This window comes from Sturnira hondurensis, unplaced genomic scaffold (assembly GCF_014824575.4).
Source record: "Sturnira hondurensis isolate 20B ecotype Veracruz unplaced genomic scaffold, ASM1482457v3 Scaffold0021214, whole genome shotgun sequence".
Lineage (NCBI taxonomy): Eukaryota > Metazoa > Chordata > Mammalia > Chiroptera > Phyllostomidae > Sturnira > Sturnira hondurensis.
In genome coordinates this window covers 6,086,226-6,104,594 of record NW_028093845.1, presented here as the reverse complement: position 1 = coordinate 6,104,594, position 18,369 = coordinate 6,086,226, and the positions used below count along the sequence as shown (strand labels likewise).

The 18,369-nt window shown below is 39.5% G+C and overlaps 1 protein-coding gene and 1 pseudogene across 1 annotated transcript; one reads left to right on the top strand and one right to left on the bottom strand.

The window, feature by feature from the left end:
- Positions 1-1,506: 1,506 nt before the first annotated feature.
- RRH (retinal pigment epithelium-derived rhodopsin homolog) lies at positions 1,507-18,352 on the top strand. The gene is made up of 7 exons (XM_037031889.1): positions 1,507-2,332; positions 9,192-9,382; positions 11,335-11,437; positions 12,146-12,299; positions 13,359-13,527; positions 16,249-16,427; positions 17,656-18,352. The coding sequence occupies exons 1-7, from the start codon at positions 2,227-2,229 to the stop codon at positions 17,768-17,770; spliced, it is 1,017 nt and encodes a 338-aa protein (XP_036887784.1). The 5' UTR covers positions 1,507-2,226; the 3' UTR covers positions 17,771-18,352.
- On the bottom strand, positions 7,824-7,941 carry LOC118977183 (uncharacterized; annotated as a pseudogene).
- Positions 18,353-18,369: the final 17 nt, after the last annotated feature.

The following is an 18,369-nucleotide window of genomic DNA, read 5'->3' as shown; positions in this document are numbered from 1 at the left end:
GCTTCATCATGTTAAAATGTATTTATTGCCATAACAGTTAAACAGTGTAATGGAATATAAGCCATATTTCTCCATATTCCTGAAAATTTGGGAAGAGTTATGAAAGAATTGGCTAGGCCATTGAAATTTACAAGATTAAAGAGCTGTGAGCTATAAACATTTTGATATGAAATAGGTCTATTTCTTAGTATTCTGAACTTCATAACGATATAGCTTTTCTGTTTCACTCATGAAGGGAGCATGTGAAAGTACTTTACACCTATCTATGGCAGATAGGTGGCCATCTTTGGAATTACTCAGTTTTTATAAATGGAAATAATTATTTCTGGGAAATGGAAGTGGATGTAACAGCTAGGTATAATCCATTACAGAAGAGGAAGGGACTGGTCCAAAACATACTCGAAAGTGTTTTATTTTGTGTGTATTGAATGTGAAAAAGATTCAAAACCCTACAAAGGTTTTAAAAGGGAGAGTTCCACTTAAATGATATGTCCATTCTTTCAGTGTTATTTGAAAATATTTTGGTACTGGAATACTGTTCAAATTTACTAGTATTGATACTGGCAAGTATTTACATTTATTAAGAATTTGGCTTCTGGTAGCTCTGATATCTGGGACAGGTCACCCAATCTAGTTCAACTGCTTCAGTCTATAAATAGATGGGTGAATTGAGGCAAAATTTCTTGTGTCCCTTCCTGCTGTGCTGTTCTGAGGCACACAAGATTAAATTGAGTGGGGAGATAGAGCCCTCTAGTGGTCATCATGCTTACACTGGTGCATGTAGCAGAAAATGTAATCTTAATGTATTTTTCCCCATTTCTACTAAGTCCCCTTATACCCACCTCGCCTCAACAATCACCACACTGTTGTCCCTGAGTCTTTTTTTCCTTTTTGCTCCATCTCTCCACCCCCTAACTTACCCCCACCCCTTAGCTGTCATCCTGCTCTCTACCTATAAGTCTCTATTTTGCTTAGTTCAGTTTGTTCATTAGATTCCATATATGAGTGAAATTATAAGTTATTTGTCTTCTCTGACTGGCTTATTTCACTTAGCATAATGTTTTCCAAGTCCATCCATGCTGTTGCAAAGGGTATAATTTTCTTTTTTATGGCCAAGTAGTATTCCGTTATATAAATGTCCCATAGTTTTACCCACTCATCTACTGATGGACACTTGGGCTGCTTCCATATCTTGGTGATCGTAAATAATGCTGTAAGCACCTGGCATTTTTCAAAGGTTACTGATTTTAAGAAATTGTTGAATCAGATTTTAGTAATATATGGTATAAAAATATGGGGGGAAATGGTGTTAGGGATATCTCTAACAATAAACGTTTGTGTTAGATTGTAACCCACTTATATAACCTACCTTTTGAGTTATAACAACATAGTCCAGAGTGTTAGAATTGCCCCTATTCAAGATGAATGATTGAACCCAGGCACTTGGCTACATGTGATTATTATATATTAGGTATAGGATACACTAACTGGGGTGGATGGTGAAGTAGAGTATCCATGTTATGAAATACATAGCTATTAAGTTAGACTTAGGTTTATGGACCTAGAGTTTATGATACGGCTTTAGAGGAAAATGTTACAGAATCCTTTTATGTATTCCTGTCTCTCCATTTTTGCTCAAAAGGAAATGGAAGACACCTCAAACCATTGTATCAACATGTCTGTATAAGCAAAGATAATCAATCAGGACATAAACCAAACAATATTATTGCTTTTAGGGGCATGAGATTTGGAAGGATGTGGGGAGATGACCTTTTTGTTTATCTTACATTGTAAGGGGCAAAACTTGAAACCCTGAACAGCTGCTTTATTAATAGTTTTAGAGGGCTGGGTCTGGCTCTTAGTTTCAGAACTGATGACCAGCAGAGAGCAGTTAGATCACCTCCCACACTGGTTTTCTGAGTTTGTCTTGTTCAAATGGATGTCCACACTTGATAATCTCCTCAGGTATGTAAGGTTGGTGCCCAAGTTGGTTAGAATGTGTGGTTTGGTGCATTTCTCTTTACTGTGCTAATAAGCTTTTCCCCCACTCTGGGAATTAGTTCCAAGCCCAGTCACATTTGTTAAGGGAGGGCCCTTATGAAAAGGCTATTCTCTGAGGTCTTGAAGTGGAAATGATTGGTTCTGAAAACTCTTCAGTGGCATGTGTAACAATTTATAATTATTGAAGGCTTATTAGGAAGGCCACCTCAATATCTTCCTTCCAAAATGCTCCGGGATCATTTAAGCAACAGTTCAGGCTCTCACAACGAAGATGGCTCTGTCTTTTCACAGACTGAACACAACATTGTTGCAACTTACTTGATTATGGCAGGTATGGATATTTACTACTCTGTTCATGGTGTTTTTGCTTTCGTGTGGGTGTAGAAAAAGCATGGGTTCAGAGAGAATGTTTCAAGTTCCATATTGAGGGCAAACCTGAAGTCACTTCCCTTTTCTGAGTTGGGGTGCTCGAGTAATGATGGCTGTTGATACCTGCTCTGTTTTCTGGCTGTGAAGATCAAATACGAGAATGCAGGTGAGGCAATAAATGAAAGCATTGTTAATGGTGGTTAACGTCACAGGTTACTTTGAATCTTGACGCACAATGTGAGAGCAGTGAAGCGGGGCCAAGAAAAGTTGATCAAATTAGTGATTCTTTTATAATCCCTGTATTTGGTTATTACATTGTTAAGTTTTTATTGGGAAAGACTGCACCATGCAAAATGCGTTTTTATGTCATTTACATACTTTTTGTAGTTTTTCAATCTAGTTAAGATTGAAAAGTCCCGGAGAGAAAATTAGTATAAAAAGAGTGAGCAGAGTGTGTTGGTGGTCACTGAGGACAGCGTTGGAAAATTCAGCCCCTTCCAGAGTGCTGTATTGAAAGGGCTCAAGCTTTGGAGTTTATCTTTCAGTATGTCTGCAACAGTGAGCGACTTCTTTCATCTCCTTGACCTTTTATTTTCTTATCTGTACAATGGGGGTAAGAGTAAGCTACTTGTCATGATTCTTGTGGAGTGAAATTTACCAACATAAATACACGAATGTGACACAGTAGGTGTTGGACAAGTATGTGTCCCCCTCCCCATAACACACATTCATTGATGGGTACGTTGAGTTAAGATAAAGAAGGGATGGGGGAAATGACAACAGCTCTCTGCTTATCTTCTTTTTTTTAAATTTTATTTATTTTTTTATCTTTTAGAGGGGAAGGAGAGGGAGAAAAACACCAATGTATGGTTGCCTTTTGTGCATCCCCTGCTGGGAGTTGGCCTGCAGGGAACCAGCCTGCAACCCAGGCATGTGCCCTGACTGGGAATCGAACTGCGATCATGTGGTTCAAAGGCCCGCGCTCAATCCACTGAGCTACACCAGCCAGGGCTCTGCTTATCTTCTTTATGCACAGGTTGAATTGTGGTATAAGTTTTACGTTGGCCAGTCACCATATTTCCAACTATACTCAGTAATGCATTTTAGCCATAACTTAATTTTGGGTTGATTTAAACAAATTTTCAAATATATTCGCAAGCAGAGTGAAAAGTAAAACAAATCATACTGTATCTAGTTTATTTTTTATAACTTTTAGTTCCTCTGTAGTTCACAATCAGAGTATTACTTGTGTGCTAGATTGTGTTTCCTGAATTAATTTTTGTAAATTTTAATGACACACTCATTCATTTGAATAATTCTGTATGATAAGTACTGGACAAGTTCTTTTGATTTTTTTCCTGTATGAGAAAACAGTGTGCTACTTGAGACAATCATACTACAATTACACAGAAATACCTTGTATACGAAACTTTTGGTTTAGTTAGGTTTTTTTTTTTTTTGTAGATGACCAAGAAAAGCTATCATTTTTGATCTAGTTACAGAAATAGTGTGCAAAGAAAATGACCCGTTAAGAAAGGGTTCTACACGGTTCTTATTGCTGTGGCATTGATAGTGGTAATGTTACTGCTGGGAGTCCATGGCTGCTGCTACCACTGCCGCCGCCTCTGCTGCTGCCGCGGCTACTAATGCCGTCGTCTGAGTGGTTGGTACATACCAAGCACCGTTCTCAATACACGTACAGCACAGCTCATCCTTAGGCTAATTCAGTCAGTGAGGTCGTTTTACTTTCCCCTTTACACGCATGAGGAGTTAGGTTACTTGTCTGACACACACATCCACTAGGTAGGTAGATCGGGCTTTGAACTTGGGCGTTTTGGTTCTCGAGCCCTTACGTACAACCACAGCATATTATCAAGGAATGTCATGAATCTGTGTTTGGGCTTTTGGAAGATGAACTGAAGGGAGCATATCTAACCTCTTTATGCTTTTGTTCAAACCTTTATTATTCTAAAATTTCCCTAATTTTCACCTTTAACAACCCATTTGAACTTCCCAAATACAAAATTATGAGGAAAAATACTCAGGTGAAATATTTATTTTGTTACTTTTACTAAGAGCCTGTTTAGATTTTTTAATTTAATTTTTAATTTGCTATTTCTCTTAGATTTTCGCTCTTACAAGCTTTTACCAACTTGAGCAATATCTCTTTCTACAATTTAGCCTGGGGGGCAAAGGGCATGGTGAATGGGCGATCTGAAACTCGGTACAAATTCAGCCAATTCTGGGACCCAGAGGACACCGGTTCTTCACCTGCAAGGCAAAGAGTCAGATCTCAGACAGGAAACTTGACGAGGGTGATGTGACCTGTGAGGCCTCTTGGTCATTTGAAAGCCACCCCCCTTCCTCTCTGGAGAGCCAGCCCTTGCTGTGTGTGGGCTGGAGGAAGAACTCAGAGTTGGGCATGCTGAGGTTTGAGTAACATTGGAATAGTCCTATGATCTTACACACACACACGCCTCATACATATTTAACGCCAGTTCAATGAAAGGGGTATGGAACTGGGGCTTGGCTGGGGGCTGGAAAGTAACGGAAGAGCTTGTAAGATGATAGTGTATGAAGCCTGTCCAAAAAGTATCCAATATGAAAGATAGGGACATTTAATGAAGAAGGTACAAGAAGTATTGTACATAGGACAATGACACCTCAGTCTCCGTCAAAGGAGGTACCTTGGGAGCTCACACAGTTCTCCCAACAACTGCCACCAGCTACCCTGTTGTGTTTTCCTGAATCTCTTAACAGTCTCCATTCTCTACCCTATCAAAGGTGATTTTAATTTTGGGAAAAGCCAGAAGTCACAGGGCACCAAATCTGGGCTGTAGCGGGACTGAGTCACCTGGGTATTTTGATGTTTCACCAAAAAAACTCTGCAGAACATGATACATGAGCAGGTGCGTTGTCATGATGAAGCTGCCAATCACCAGCTGCCCCAAGCTGCGGACTTCTGAATCATCCAAATAGTTTCCATGGAAGAATGTTCAACTTTGATGGAAAATTTGATGCAGATTCCTTGCTGTACTTGATCAGTCATTTTGAATGTGACAACCATGTAGGACACATGCTCACTCACTGGCATCTAACCCCCCTCCCGCCCCCACTGACAAGCACAGTGAAGTCATCATTGTTCTCACAGGCACATTCCAGTCCACTCTCCTTGGCTGCCAGGTTACATCAGTGTCACACAAACTGTTCTTGTTATATCAACAATTGTTGGACTTTTTCCAGGCAGATCTGGTATGACAGTTGAGGCTTGAGAAGGATGCTCTAAAGAAAGACTCTCAGGCCTCTGAAAGGAGGAGGAGGAGGAAGTTAAGCTGCCAAAAGTAATGGGAGAGCCCTACATGATTCCCCAAAATCAGGGCTGGTATGAAAGGCGAGCGAAGAATTTAAAGGACTGCGATTAACAATGACAACCAGTCTTGCCCTGATCTGGTGACTCGGTTGGAGCATCACCCCATACACCAAAATGTACAGAGTCAATCCCTGATCAGGGCACACACCTGGGTTTCGGGTTTGATCCCTGGGGCATGTATGGGAGGCATTTGGTCTATGTTTCTCTCTGTCTCTCAAGTCAATAAACATATCCCTGGGTGAGGGTTAAAAAGAAGGACACGTGGACAAAGCCAAAGCGGGTGGGTTCTAGGGTGGGAGGTGGGGATTGGGGGGACTTGGGGCGAGCATGTTGGGGTGAAAATGGAGACAACTGTACTTGAACAACAATAAGAACGAACCAGTCTTCAGTGCTGATTTATGCAATTGGTGGATCCTTTAATGTTTTAATTTTCTTATTTCTATTTTACAGAAGGGCTGTGAAGATATAAAACTAGTTTTAGGAACAGCTAGAGCTCTTCTAATCAGTGAATTAAAATGGATTTACTATGTTTAAATTTTTTTTATTTTATATAATGTTTTAACAACTAACATTTTGATTTACTTATTTCCACTCTTTTCTGTGCAAAAAATTTAACATAGTTAAAACCATACTGTATGCATATTACATATGCTCCTTTTTACATTTGATTTTATATCAAGCATTTCCCGGTTAGACAATGCTATGTGAAAATACTTTTAGTTAGGATTATAGATTCCCTTGCATGGCTATTCCACAATTTATTTAACCTCTCCAATCTTGAGCATTTAATTTATTTCCTTAATAAAAAAAGGGCTGTGATGAATGTCTGTGAAGAAAAAATTTTGTCTGTGAAGAAAATTTTATATATATATATATAAAATTATTCAAACATTACAGAAAGGGATGATTTAGCGTAGTATTTCAAAGTAGTGGGTTGAGCAATATACTTGGAATATATTTGGAAGCAACAGACATTTTGATGTTTTACTTTTTATTACAAAAAAACCCAAACATAAAGAAAAGTAGGGAAAAGAGTATCATGAATCACCACATACCCATCACCTGGATATATACTTTTTGCTTTTTCTTCACTTTTGAGGTTTGCATGGACTAAACTTCACCCCTTTGTGTGCGTCCCTGTGATTAGACAAACGCAGTCATGTTACCACCACCATGATCTGGTAACCCATTGCCCCCTCGCCCCCAAATTACCCCCTCCTTCTGCTCTGTTGTGAACCCTTTGGCCACCTCAATCCCTGGCAAGCATTCATCTGCTTCCTATTACTTTTTCCTTCTGCCTTCTCCAGAGTGTCATGTACGTGGAGAATCAGCAGGCCCAGGACTAGCGTGAGGCACGTGGTGAGCGTATGGCGCAAGCTGTGAGGAGGCAGCACTCCGGGGTCTGACCCTGCGGGGCACCGCTCTGCCACCTGCCTTGCCTCGTCCTGCTCCTCCTCGCACTAGGACTCTGACAGCGTGCAGCACTTGGGTGTGGCTTCTTCAGTGCAACATAGTGCATTGGAGATTGAACACATCCTGTTAGATTTAGAATAGTTTATTCCTTTTTATTGCTGAGTATTATTCTTTGTACCCCCCTTTTCAAATGCACTTGTCAGTTGACAGGCATTTAGGTTATTTCAGCTTGCTGGCCATCATGAATAGAGCTTCTGTGAACATCCATGTGCGCTACCAAATTTTTGTGGGGATGTATGTTCTCATTTATCTTTTTTTGGTACTGATTGGTTATTTTTTATTGTATTTTTTTCCATTGCTTTTTAACCCCCTTACATCCCCCTCCCCACTGTAATCACAACACCTTGTCCACGTCCAGGAGTCCTTTTTCCTCTTTGCTCCACCCCTAACCTCCTCCCCAACAACTGTCATCCTGCTCTTTATCTACGAGTCTGTCTCTATTTTGCCTGTTCAGTTTGTTCATTAGATTCCACATATAAGTGAAATCATATGATATTTGTCTTTTTTATGGCGGAGTAGTATTTCATTGTCTACATATCTCATAGTTGTTTCATCCTCTCATCTACTGATGGACACTTGGGCTGCTTCCATATCTTGATGACTGTAAAAAAGCATAAAGCACCTAGTATTCCAGGTAGTCTCCCATCCAAGTACTAACCAAGGCCAACCCTGCTTAGCTTCCAAGATCAGATGAGGTCTGGTGCATTCAGGATGGTAAGGCCTTATACTCATTTGAGTATATACCTAGGAATGGGGTTGTTGGGGCACATGGTAATGGCATGCTCACCTTTACGGGAAACTGCCAACGTGTTTTCCAGAGTGCCCGTTCCAGCTGGTATTCCTACTGGCAACATATGGCAGCTTGAATTTCTCTGCATCCTCGGGGGCTCTTGGTATTGCCAACTCTTAAAAAAACAACATAGCAGGTGTGTCCATCACTTATATTTAATAATCCACTTGAAGTTTTAATATTTAGAGTCAATTGTCATGTCATCCTGCCTTTAAAAATTTCAGTATGTATCTCGAAAATGTAAAGATATTTCCTTACATAATCACGATATCACTATTACACCTAACAGAGACAACAATAACTTCTTAATATCATCTAAAACCCAGTCATACTCAAATTCCCCCAGTTGCCATTAAACGTCTTCATGTGCTCAGCCTGAAAACATGAGCTAGAGTATAGCATGTCAGAGTGTGCTTCAGGTGGGAAGGGCAGGCCCTGTTTCTTAGAAAGTTGTTTATGTGGGACTTTTTTTAAACATAATTTTTTTATTTTTCAATTTCAGTTAACATACAACATTATATTAGTTTCACTATACAATATAGTGATTAGACTTTTATATAACCCAGAAAGTGATCACTCCAATGAATCTCGTACCCACCTGACACCATCCCCCTGTGCTATACCGTACATCCCCATGACTATTGTGTAACTACCACTTTGTATTTCTTAATCCTTCCCCGCTTTTTACTCGTTCCCCAACCCCCTTCCATAAGGCAGCCATCCAATGTTCTCTGTATCCACGAGTTTGTTCCTGTTTTGTTTGTTCATTTCTTTTTTTAGATTCTTCATAATAAATGAAATCATGTGGTATCTGTCTTTCTCTGTCTGACTTATTTCACTCAGTTTAATACCCTGCAGGTCCATCCATGTTGTTGTAAATGGTAAGATTCATTCTTTTATGGCTGATTCATATTCACATTCCGTTGTGTATATGCATCACTTCTTATTTATCCATTCACCTTCTGATGGACACTTAGGTTGTTTCCATATCTTGGCCATTGTAAATAATGCTGCAATGAATATATATATATATATATATATATATATATATATATATATATATATATATATAAATGTGTGTATATATATATAATGCATAAAAGGTGCTTAAATGTTTAATTTTGACACTACTTTTAAACATACAATAAACAAAGTATATATATTTAATATTTTTGTGTATGTTCTCAGGTACGATAAGTATTCTCAGCAACATCATAGTTCTGAGCATCTTCATCAAGTTCAAAGAGCTCCGGACACCCACAGGTGCAGTTATCATTAACCTGGCTGCCACGGACATAGGGGTCAGTAGCATTGGCTATCCCATGTCCGCTGCTTCTGACCTGCATGGAAGTTGGAAATTTGGATATGCTGGATGTCAGGTATTGGAGACTTTTGGAATGAAATCTAAATAAAGTAGGTTAAAGAGATAGAAATTTAAATGTCTAAAAAAATCCCATGGCTTTAATCAAATAAGATCATATCAGGTAGTAGTTACGGTACTCTTATTAAAAACAGTTTCAGGAGTGACTGGGAAATATATTCTTGATTATGAGAAATGAAATTACTAGCCATATTTATGTATTTTTTAAATTTCCCCAACTCAAAGGAAAACAAAATTAACATTCAACTAAAGAACAAAAGCACATACTTGCATATTCAAGTGAAAACTTGTGCATTGCAAATTGAAAAAGAAATACCATGCTTTTATTTGAAACAATAAATATTAATGATATATACTAATATCTAAATAAGATAGTTAAGCTGTCCACCACATTATTGATCTTTTTTTTTTTTTTTGGTGTGGGAAGTCCTCCATGAGAATTGCTGTTAAATATGTCCACTATTATTTTTGCTGATAAGAAAAGAAATTAGTGTTAATTTTCATTAAGATAGTAGGCAAATAAGACTCTTGGCCTGATGTTTTAAAAACTTTACTATATTAACTCTAAAACCGTAAAGAGTAAAATGAGACTAGTAGAGAAAATGAATACCCATGTACGCACCAACCAGTTTTGTCAAATCTTAATGTTTTTCACACGTGCTTCAGGTTGTTTTTCTCTTTAAAGATATAAAACTTCACAGATGCTGTTGCAAGTCAGTGCATGCCATTCCGATCTTACTCCTTTTTCTCCCATGAATGTTTTTCTATCTTACTACATAAGACAGAAAATGTTTATGTACATTTTCATGTACATAAACTAAATACTGGTTGAATGTTTTAAATTTTGTATAAATAATATATTGTCTGCATTATACAACTATCATTATTCAATAGTTTTGAGGTTGAGCCATGTTGATGCATGTAGCTGTAAGTCGTTAATTTTATGAACATACCCAAACATGCTCATTTTCCTGTTATTGAGCATTTCTTCCCAATGCTTTTCTCTCATTAAAAAAAAGGCTTCAGTGAATGTTCTTATACATATTCTTATACATATTAGCTACAATATGTGAGAGTTTCTTTAGACACATTGCTTCGAGGAGGGTGGCTGGGTTGTAGAAAATGTTCATCTTCAAACTTATCAGATGTGGCCGAATTGCTCTCCAAAATTGTGGTGCCATTTATAAGAGCTTCTATTACTTCACATTCTCCCCAGGGCTTTGGATTTTCAGACTTTAATGTTTTTATCATTTTGATAGGTGTATTATGGTATCTATTTATAATTTGCACTTCTTTGAATATGTAATGTGGTATATATATATATATATATATATATATATTGCCATAAACATTCAGATTCGCCCTTGTATGAATAGCCTATTTTTCTGGTTCTCTTTTCCCATTATTACATTGTCTACCTTCTGAATACTAATCTTTTGTTGGTTACATGCATTGTACCTAATTTATGGTTTGACTTTGCACTCTAGAGTATGTTGTATAGAAGTTTTATTTTGTCTTTAAATGTTAAAAAATTATTTTAATTAATGAACTCTCAAAACCCTTTTCATAAATACCTTTTTTAAACCAGTTGCAATTTGACAGGGGAAGATGTATTTTAAAATTAGTACAATAGAGCGGACGGGGTGCGTGGATAATGGTGGAAAGAAGAGGAAGGGACCAGACAGAGAACATGTGTGAATGAGCCACGGACTTGGACAACAGAGTGGGATTGATGGTGGGACTGGGGGTGGGAGTGGAATGGGTGGAGGAGGGCAAAGGGGGGAAAACTGGGACAACTGTAATAGAAAAACAATAAAAATGGTTTAATAAAAATTAGTATAATAAAAAACATCTAATGTATTTAAAATATATTCTCGCAATGGGATAAAAAGATAAATGTCTCTTGGAAGGTGTATAGAATGGTGGATTCTGTACAATTTTGGTTTTCAGATTTATGCTGGCTTGAATATCTTTTTCGGAATGGCAAGCATTGGATTACTCACGGTCGTGGCTGTGGATCGGTACCTGACTATCTGCCGACCTGACGATGCAGGTGCAGCGCTTTTCTCAGCTTTCTCAGTGAATCCATTTCTGGTCTAAGTCTCACTTGACACACAGCCACTTTGAACGTGAATAGAATGGCTGCGGTTGTGGTCAGCATCATTTCTCCAATGGTCTTTGTTCAAAAATTTAAATGACTTTCTATTATATTTAAAATAAAATCCAAATTTCCTAAGAAGCTCCAAAGCCCAGCTACTTTTCTAGCTTAGACTAGGGCCCCCTCAGTTTGGGATCCTAGCCAACCCTTTTCCCAATTTTGGGACTTTGTAGATGCTGTTTGCTTAGGTCTGGAAAGTGCTTCTCTCAGCTTGTCCTCTCAGTGATCCGTTTATCCTTGTTTATAGGCTTTTTTAATTTGGAGATTTTATTTATTTATTTTTAGAGAGGTGAAGGGAGGGAGAAAGAGAGGGAGAGAAACATCAATGTGTGGTTGCCTCTTGCCCACCCCCTACTTGGGACCTGGCTCGCAACCCAGGCATATGCCCTGACTGGGAATCGAACCTGCGACACTTTGGTTCACGGGCTGGCCCTTAGTCCACTGAGCCACACCAGCCAGGGCTATGCATAGGCTTTGAGTGAGCTAAGGTGCTCTATAAACAATGTACTTGATAATGATTTTTAAATAATCAGTCAAAACAAAGTGAAGATATGAATTGTATTACCGGCAATTGATGTGGCTATTTCATATATTTATTAACAGGAAGAAGAATGACCACACACACTTACCTCAGCATGATCCTGGGGGCCTGGATCAATGGCCTCTTCTGGGCTTTGATGCCTATCATCGGGTGGGCTAGTTACGCCCCCGATCCTACAGGTGCTACCTGTACCATAAACTGGCGGAAAAATGATGTGTAAGGGACACTTTTACACTTGATAATCAAATGCTTCTGATGTGGACACAGTCTCACCATTTCAAATTTAAGCTCACATGAAATGTTTTCCGCACAGTGTGTGGAAGAGCTTCCTTGGTAGGGGATCCAGCATTGAATTATGCTTGTTTGCAAGTAAAGGCCGTCCGGCTCTCCTTGCCCTGATTAACCTGTCCCTTCATCTCTCTCCTCTGGAAGCAAAGGGGATACAGGGGACCCTTTGGCATCCGCATCTCAGAGGGAGAGTCTGAGAGGGGTAAGGGGTATTCGTACTGCTAGACAGCACGCAGCTCGGGCAAAAGCCAACACGGGCTCCTTCCTGTCTTTTCAAAACGGTCCGGCGATAAAGCATCTTCTGAGAATTATGCAGCAAAAGCCCCATCCCTGCTAGTTAGTAATGCTTTTCTGTATTTACCAAGGAAAAGAGGATTATTTCGTTTGTTAAGGAAAATGAAAGCTTACTCAGAAAAACGAAGTTTCTAACTCTAAAACCTTTTGTGTAAAGGGTGGACAAGTACATATTTTAAGTTTTTACAGGCGAGACTATTCCTAATCCAATATTCCACTCTGCCAGTGAACAGACAGGATCTAAAGGGGTGTCCGACCTATGGCGTGGGCTGCATGCGGCCCAGGATGGCCATGAATGCGGCCCAACACAAAATCATCAATTTACTTAAAACTTTTTTTTTGCTCATCAGTTTTTGTCACTGTGTATTTACTGTGTGGCCCACAACAACTTGTTTTCTTCCAAGGTGGCGCAGAGATGCCAAGAGTTTGGGCACCTCTGTCAGAATGTGGGTCCAACAAACCTTTATTTACAAACACAGATGACAGGCTGGCTTTGGCCCAGAGGCCATAGCTTGCCAACCCCTAGTCCAAACGGACTGAGAGTCAAATGCACTTCCTAAGCCACCGAATAACATAATGGATGCTGGACAGTGTCAGTATTGTTTCCAATAATAAGCCTGCCCCGCCTCCCCCCACAGCAGTTTAGTACATCAATCAAGCAGGGGTTTAATGACTCGCTTTTCTTACTTTCAGATCTTTTGTATCCTTCACGATGACAGTCATTGCGATCAATTTCCTTGTGCCCTTGACAGTGATGTGCTACTGCTATTACCATGTCGCTCGATCCATTACATGTCGAGCTGCTGGAAACTGCACTGCCTTCCTCAGCAGAGACTGGTCAGACCAGGTAGCTGTAACGAAGGTAAAGCATTACATCCTTAAAATACTTAGTAATCAGGCTTTTACTCGTCTGTGGTCCCCTGGCCCCTGCAGTCACCTCCCCCCATCCCCTCGATTCTTACTCTCTGTCTCTTTTGTCTGGCCTTTGCCTCCATATTTCTTAACAACGCTAATCTGTTATTTTGGATTTACCTCTTGATTTCTCACTGTGGACAATGAGAATTTGTTTCTCTTAGGCAACCAACCTTTTCTCTTCCTCCTCACCAACCTTTCTCTCTCCTCATCTTGTTTGGTTAGATGAAGAGTCAAGTTTACATTATTGTGACTACCTAACTTTTATTTGTTGCAGATTTCTGTTGGGGTTAGTGATTTGTATTTTGTTTTAAATGATTTTTTAAATGTTTCAATTGCAGTTGCTGTACAATATGATATTAGTTTCAGGTGTACAACCCAGTGATTAGACATTTATATAATTTCCAATGTGGTCACCCTGATTCATTTTTTATAAAACTTTTTTCCCATGGAGTTAATGATTTGTTCATTTCTTTCTTTCTTCCTCTTCCTCCCTTCCTCTCGCTCTTTGCTCCCCTCTCCTGCCAGAGCTCTCTCATTGTGGTTTCCTTTGCTTACTCCCCTGTGTACCTGTTACTAACTCATCTCTAATCTCTCCAGCAAGAGCATCAGTTTCCTCTCAGCACTTTCAAAGGCATCAGAGACTTTCTCTTTTTTGTGGAACGTTGCTTCCTGGCACTCCTGGGCTTTTTGCCCTGCACTGGCTGTTTTCTAAAACCACAGTCCAGAAAGCTGGCAACCTCTCTCTTGGGTCAGATTGCCTGTTTTCTGGGTTGCGTGTCTTCCTTTCTCTTGGTTACTCTCTCTCATGTGGTGGAGCACATTCTCAAGAAGATTCCTGAGAAAGCTATCCAGAGGTTTAAAATTTTAAAGATTTTGCATGCCTGAAAATGTTTTCAAATTCTACTATCATAATGAACTGATTGTTTGCCTGGTATAAAATTCTAAGTAGACGAATGATTTTCCGAGAACTTTGGAGGCATGCCCTGTAGTCTCCTAGCTTCTGGTGTTGCTCTTGAGAAGGCTCACCCCGCATGCTGGTGGCTGACTCTTTGTAGTGACCTGTGTGTTGTCTCTGGAGGCTGGTAGGATCTGGTTTTCTGGACTTGCAAACTGGTGTGTCTTGGTGTGGCTCTTCATTCACCTACGTGCTGGGCTTGGGTAACTGGGAAGGCCCAGGGCCCCCGCTTTGGGAGAGCTCTTACCTTATTTCTCTGGTGATCTCTCACCCTGCTTTGTTTTCTCTGTTCTCTTTTCCTGGAACTCCTGTTATTTGGATATTAATATCCTGGATTTATCTCCTCATTTAATTTTTTTCTTTCATGTTGTCCCTCTTTGGAGTTTGTTTGTTTTTATTTCTACTTTCTGAGGGATTTTCTCAACCTTGTCCCGGTCTGGGGTTGGGTAGGGAGAGTGACACTCAAGCCTTGGGTGAAAAATTTAAGTGGACACCAAAAAACTCAGTAATTAAAAAAAGTAGTTAGTGCAATATTGTCAAAAATAAAAATTAATGCAAAAAACCCATATTGAACATGATATAAATCTTAAATAAAGATGGGATCTAACCCTGTGCCTGCACAACTCACGTCATTTACCTTACCCTTTCCATTGTGTTTAAAAATTCGGCTCTCCTATGTGGGATAAAACCCTTGTTATAGATAAAATAATTATTTTATACTCTATGCTCCTTTTTAATAGCCTCCTCTTCTTGTTTTATATCTTCTGTATATAATTTCCTTATGTTCATCACATTGTTTCTCTTGCGTTTCTGAGCCATTTTGGCCTCTGCCTGTCAGTTTGCATGTTCCCTCCGTGTCTGGTGGTCGGTGACTGTCCTGAGTACTGAGTGATGCCCTGAAGTGCTGACTGCAAGCTTCAGATGGGTTCTTTGGTTGGGATGTTTCTTTGGGGGGCTTTCTGACAGTCCGCATCTCCAGGTCTTTTCTCCTGGGCTGGTCAGTTTCCAAGGACAGGATTCTTTCCAATGCCTGGGAGGGGGTCTGTTTGTCTGTATGCTATGGCTCAGAGCAGGGCAGGAGAGAGCATGCAGCACCCCTCTTTCCAGTACAGTGCTCTAGCTCTCACTTGAGCCCGGTGTCCCCCAGTCCTGAGTTTCTCTGCTCCCCTCTTTTACACTGACCTTCTGGGTGCTCCTCGGGAGAGGATGGGGCAGCTGCCTGGCTGCGTGCAGAGGGAATTCAGAATTCTAACTGCTTCTTTTTGAAGATTTCAGTGAGTTCTTTTTTAAGTTCCATGGGCAGGCCCACATTCAGAGCCAGCTGTCACCTCTAGCTCCTGAGGCTTTCTGAGCTGTGTGCAGTGGGTTAATTTGTGTAAGCCAGAAGTCCATACCACAATTACTAGAAATGAGTTGGAAGTAGGTACACATCTGCTTTTCATCAAGGCCAGCATATGCACTCTTCCCTAGCACACAAAAGAGTGGAGGCCCTCTCTACACTCGTGTCCCATTGCATCCATTTCACAAGCTCTTGCTGTCACAGATGACTTTTTTTTGCACATGAGCAAAGAACAATAGGGGTAAAATTCAGTTTTTTCCTTATGCCATCAACAACATAAACTTATTCAGATTCCAATCTAGATTATTTTATGCTGTTTTAGATATGTTAGTTATTTAGATATTGGGTTGGGCAAATACTGATTTCTTTTACAGATGTCTGTGATCATGATATTCACGTTTCTGGTGGCATGGTCCCCTTATTCAGTCGTGTGCTTATGGGCTTCTTTTGGTGACCCAAAGAGGATCCCTCCCTCGATGGCCATCATTGCTCCACTGTTTGCAAAATCTTCTACATTCTACAATCCCTGTATTTATGTGGTTGCCAATAAAAAGTAAGTAATGTCTACAATGCTTCTGAACAAAATGATGGATACAGGAAGAATGTTTAAAAAGACCACCTATAATGTTCTAAGACTTCTGGGGAGGAGATAAGTGACAGAAACTCACTTTGAACAAGTTCTTAGAAGTTGTTTGACTCATGCAACTGGAGGACCTTACATGCCTAGAGCTACAGTTCTGTGACAGGCTCTTCCCACAGGGAGGCAAGATGATCACAGGCAACCACGAACCCAAGTTCTACCAGCTCAGTGACCCTGGATTCAAGTTTCATCTCAGATGACTCTCTGGCGGGGAAGCTGCTGGAAGGTTGTTGGGAGGCTCAGCTTAGTTCTTTTGGTTATCCTACCCAAAATACGTGGAACTGGTATTTCCAAGAAAAGAGTAGTTCTATTACCAGATAATGGACAAGGCAAGGCAATGTTGGGCTCCCTAAATGGGGAGCATAGTTGTATATTTACTAGAAAGAAGACATGCCATTCATATGCAAGAGAAAAATCCCAGGCTTCAGGAGAGGGTGGTCATGCAGGACTATGGAGAAAGAAACCCATCCCTTTTGTTAGGACTCTTGGTAAGGATTTCTTTTCTGCCTCCTCAGTGAAACTTGGATTATTTCATTTTCCTTTGCTTTGGAAAGATGGAATGAAGCAATCTACTGAGCTTAAATCTCAGTACAGGTCAAGTAATTTGACCCTGAATGTCAATGCTGCTTCTATTGAACTGATGCACATATCTGGGAGAGCAGCTTTAGTTATAGCCATGTGAAGAGGTACAAAAACTTTTAAGGCCACACAGAACACATAAGAAGAGTAAAGAATGCCTTTTACATTCAGAGTCTGTTGATAGCTCTTTTGGAAAGATCAATTATTCTCAAGCTCCCCTTAATTTCAGCTGGCCTTTGCTCAGAAGAGCAGATGCATGAAATGCATATTCCTGGTTCAAATAAATAAAGGATTGCCACTGACATTAGAAGTGTCATTTAAACACATAATTACTGATTTCTATTAAATGTCTCCAATGTTTATAATTAATGACACAAAATTGGTCTTCAACTATACCATATACTTTCTTCATTATAAAGGTTCTCAACAGGGGAGAAAGTTGGGGGCAGAAACTTATCTGGAAATGTTAACTGGTAGTAGTGGCCATCTTAGCCATATGTGAAAATGTTTTAAAATTTCGAGTCATTATAGGATAGTGCCAGATTTTCTCTTTTTATTGTAGGTTTCGGAGGGCGATCTTTGCCATGTTCAAATGTCAAACCCACCCAGCTATGCCTGTGACGAGTCTTTTGCCAATGGATGTACCTCGAAACCCATTGACTTCTGGAAGAATCTGAAAAAAAAAAGCGGAAAACACAAGTTATCAAAACATTTTATTTACTTGTTTGCAATGTTTTAATTTTATTTAAAATATGAGCCCCTTTAGGTCAGATGCAGACATAGATTATTATCCTAATAGACTGAATTCCTCAAGTGTAATTTATACTTTTTCTGTTTGTGCACTGGCTACCATAGGGAATGTTTCTTTATTTCCTTATATGTAAACTTACTGTTCATCTCCTTTGATGAATCCAGACACATGAGATTAAGGCCTCTTCTCTTTCTCTCTGTCATGGCGTGTATTATACTGTATCGATGACCTGGTATCTTGCCTGAACAGGATATAACTATAATAATAATATAGTTAACACTCTTTAATAAATAATTACTGAAGTGAGTTGTTGGACGCTCCTAGCTAGGGACTTTGTCTAGTTTGTTTTTGGAGAATGCCAATATGTGGCAATATTGATAACTCTATTCTAAATCAATTTTATATCATGTGCTTCTATTCTTAAAGCTAAATTTTGTAAAAGTGATTGTTATGCTTAGTAGTGAAAAAGCAAATGCACAAAATAAAATTTATAATATTATAATGTAAATAGTCTGCAGTTATTTC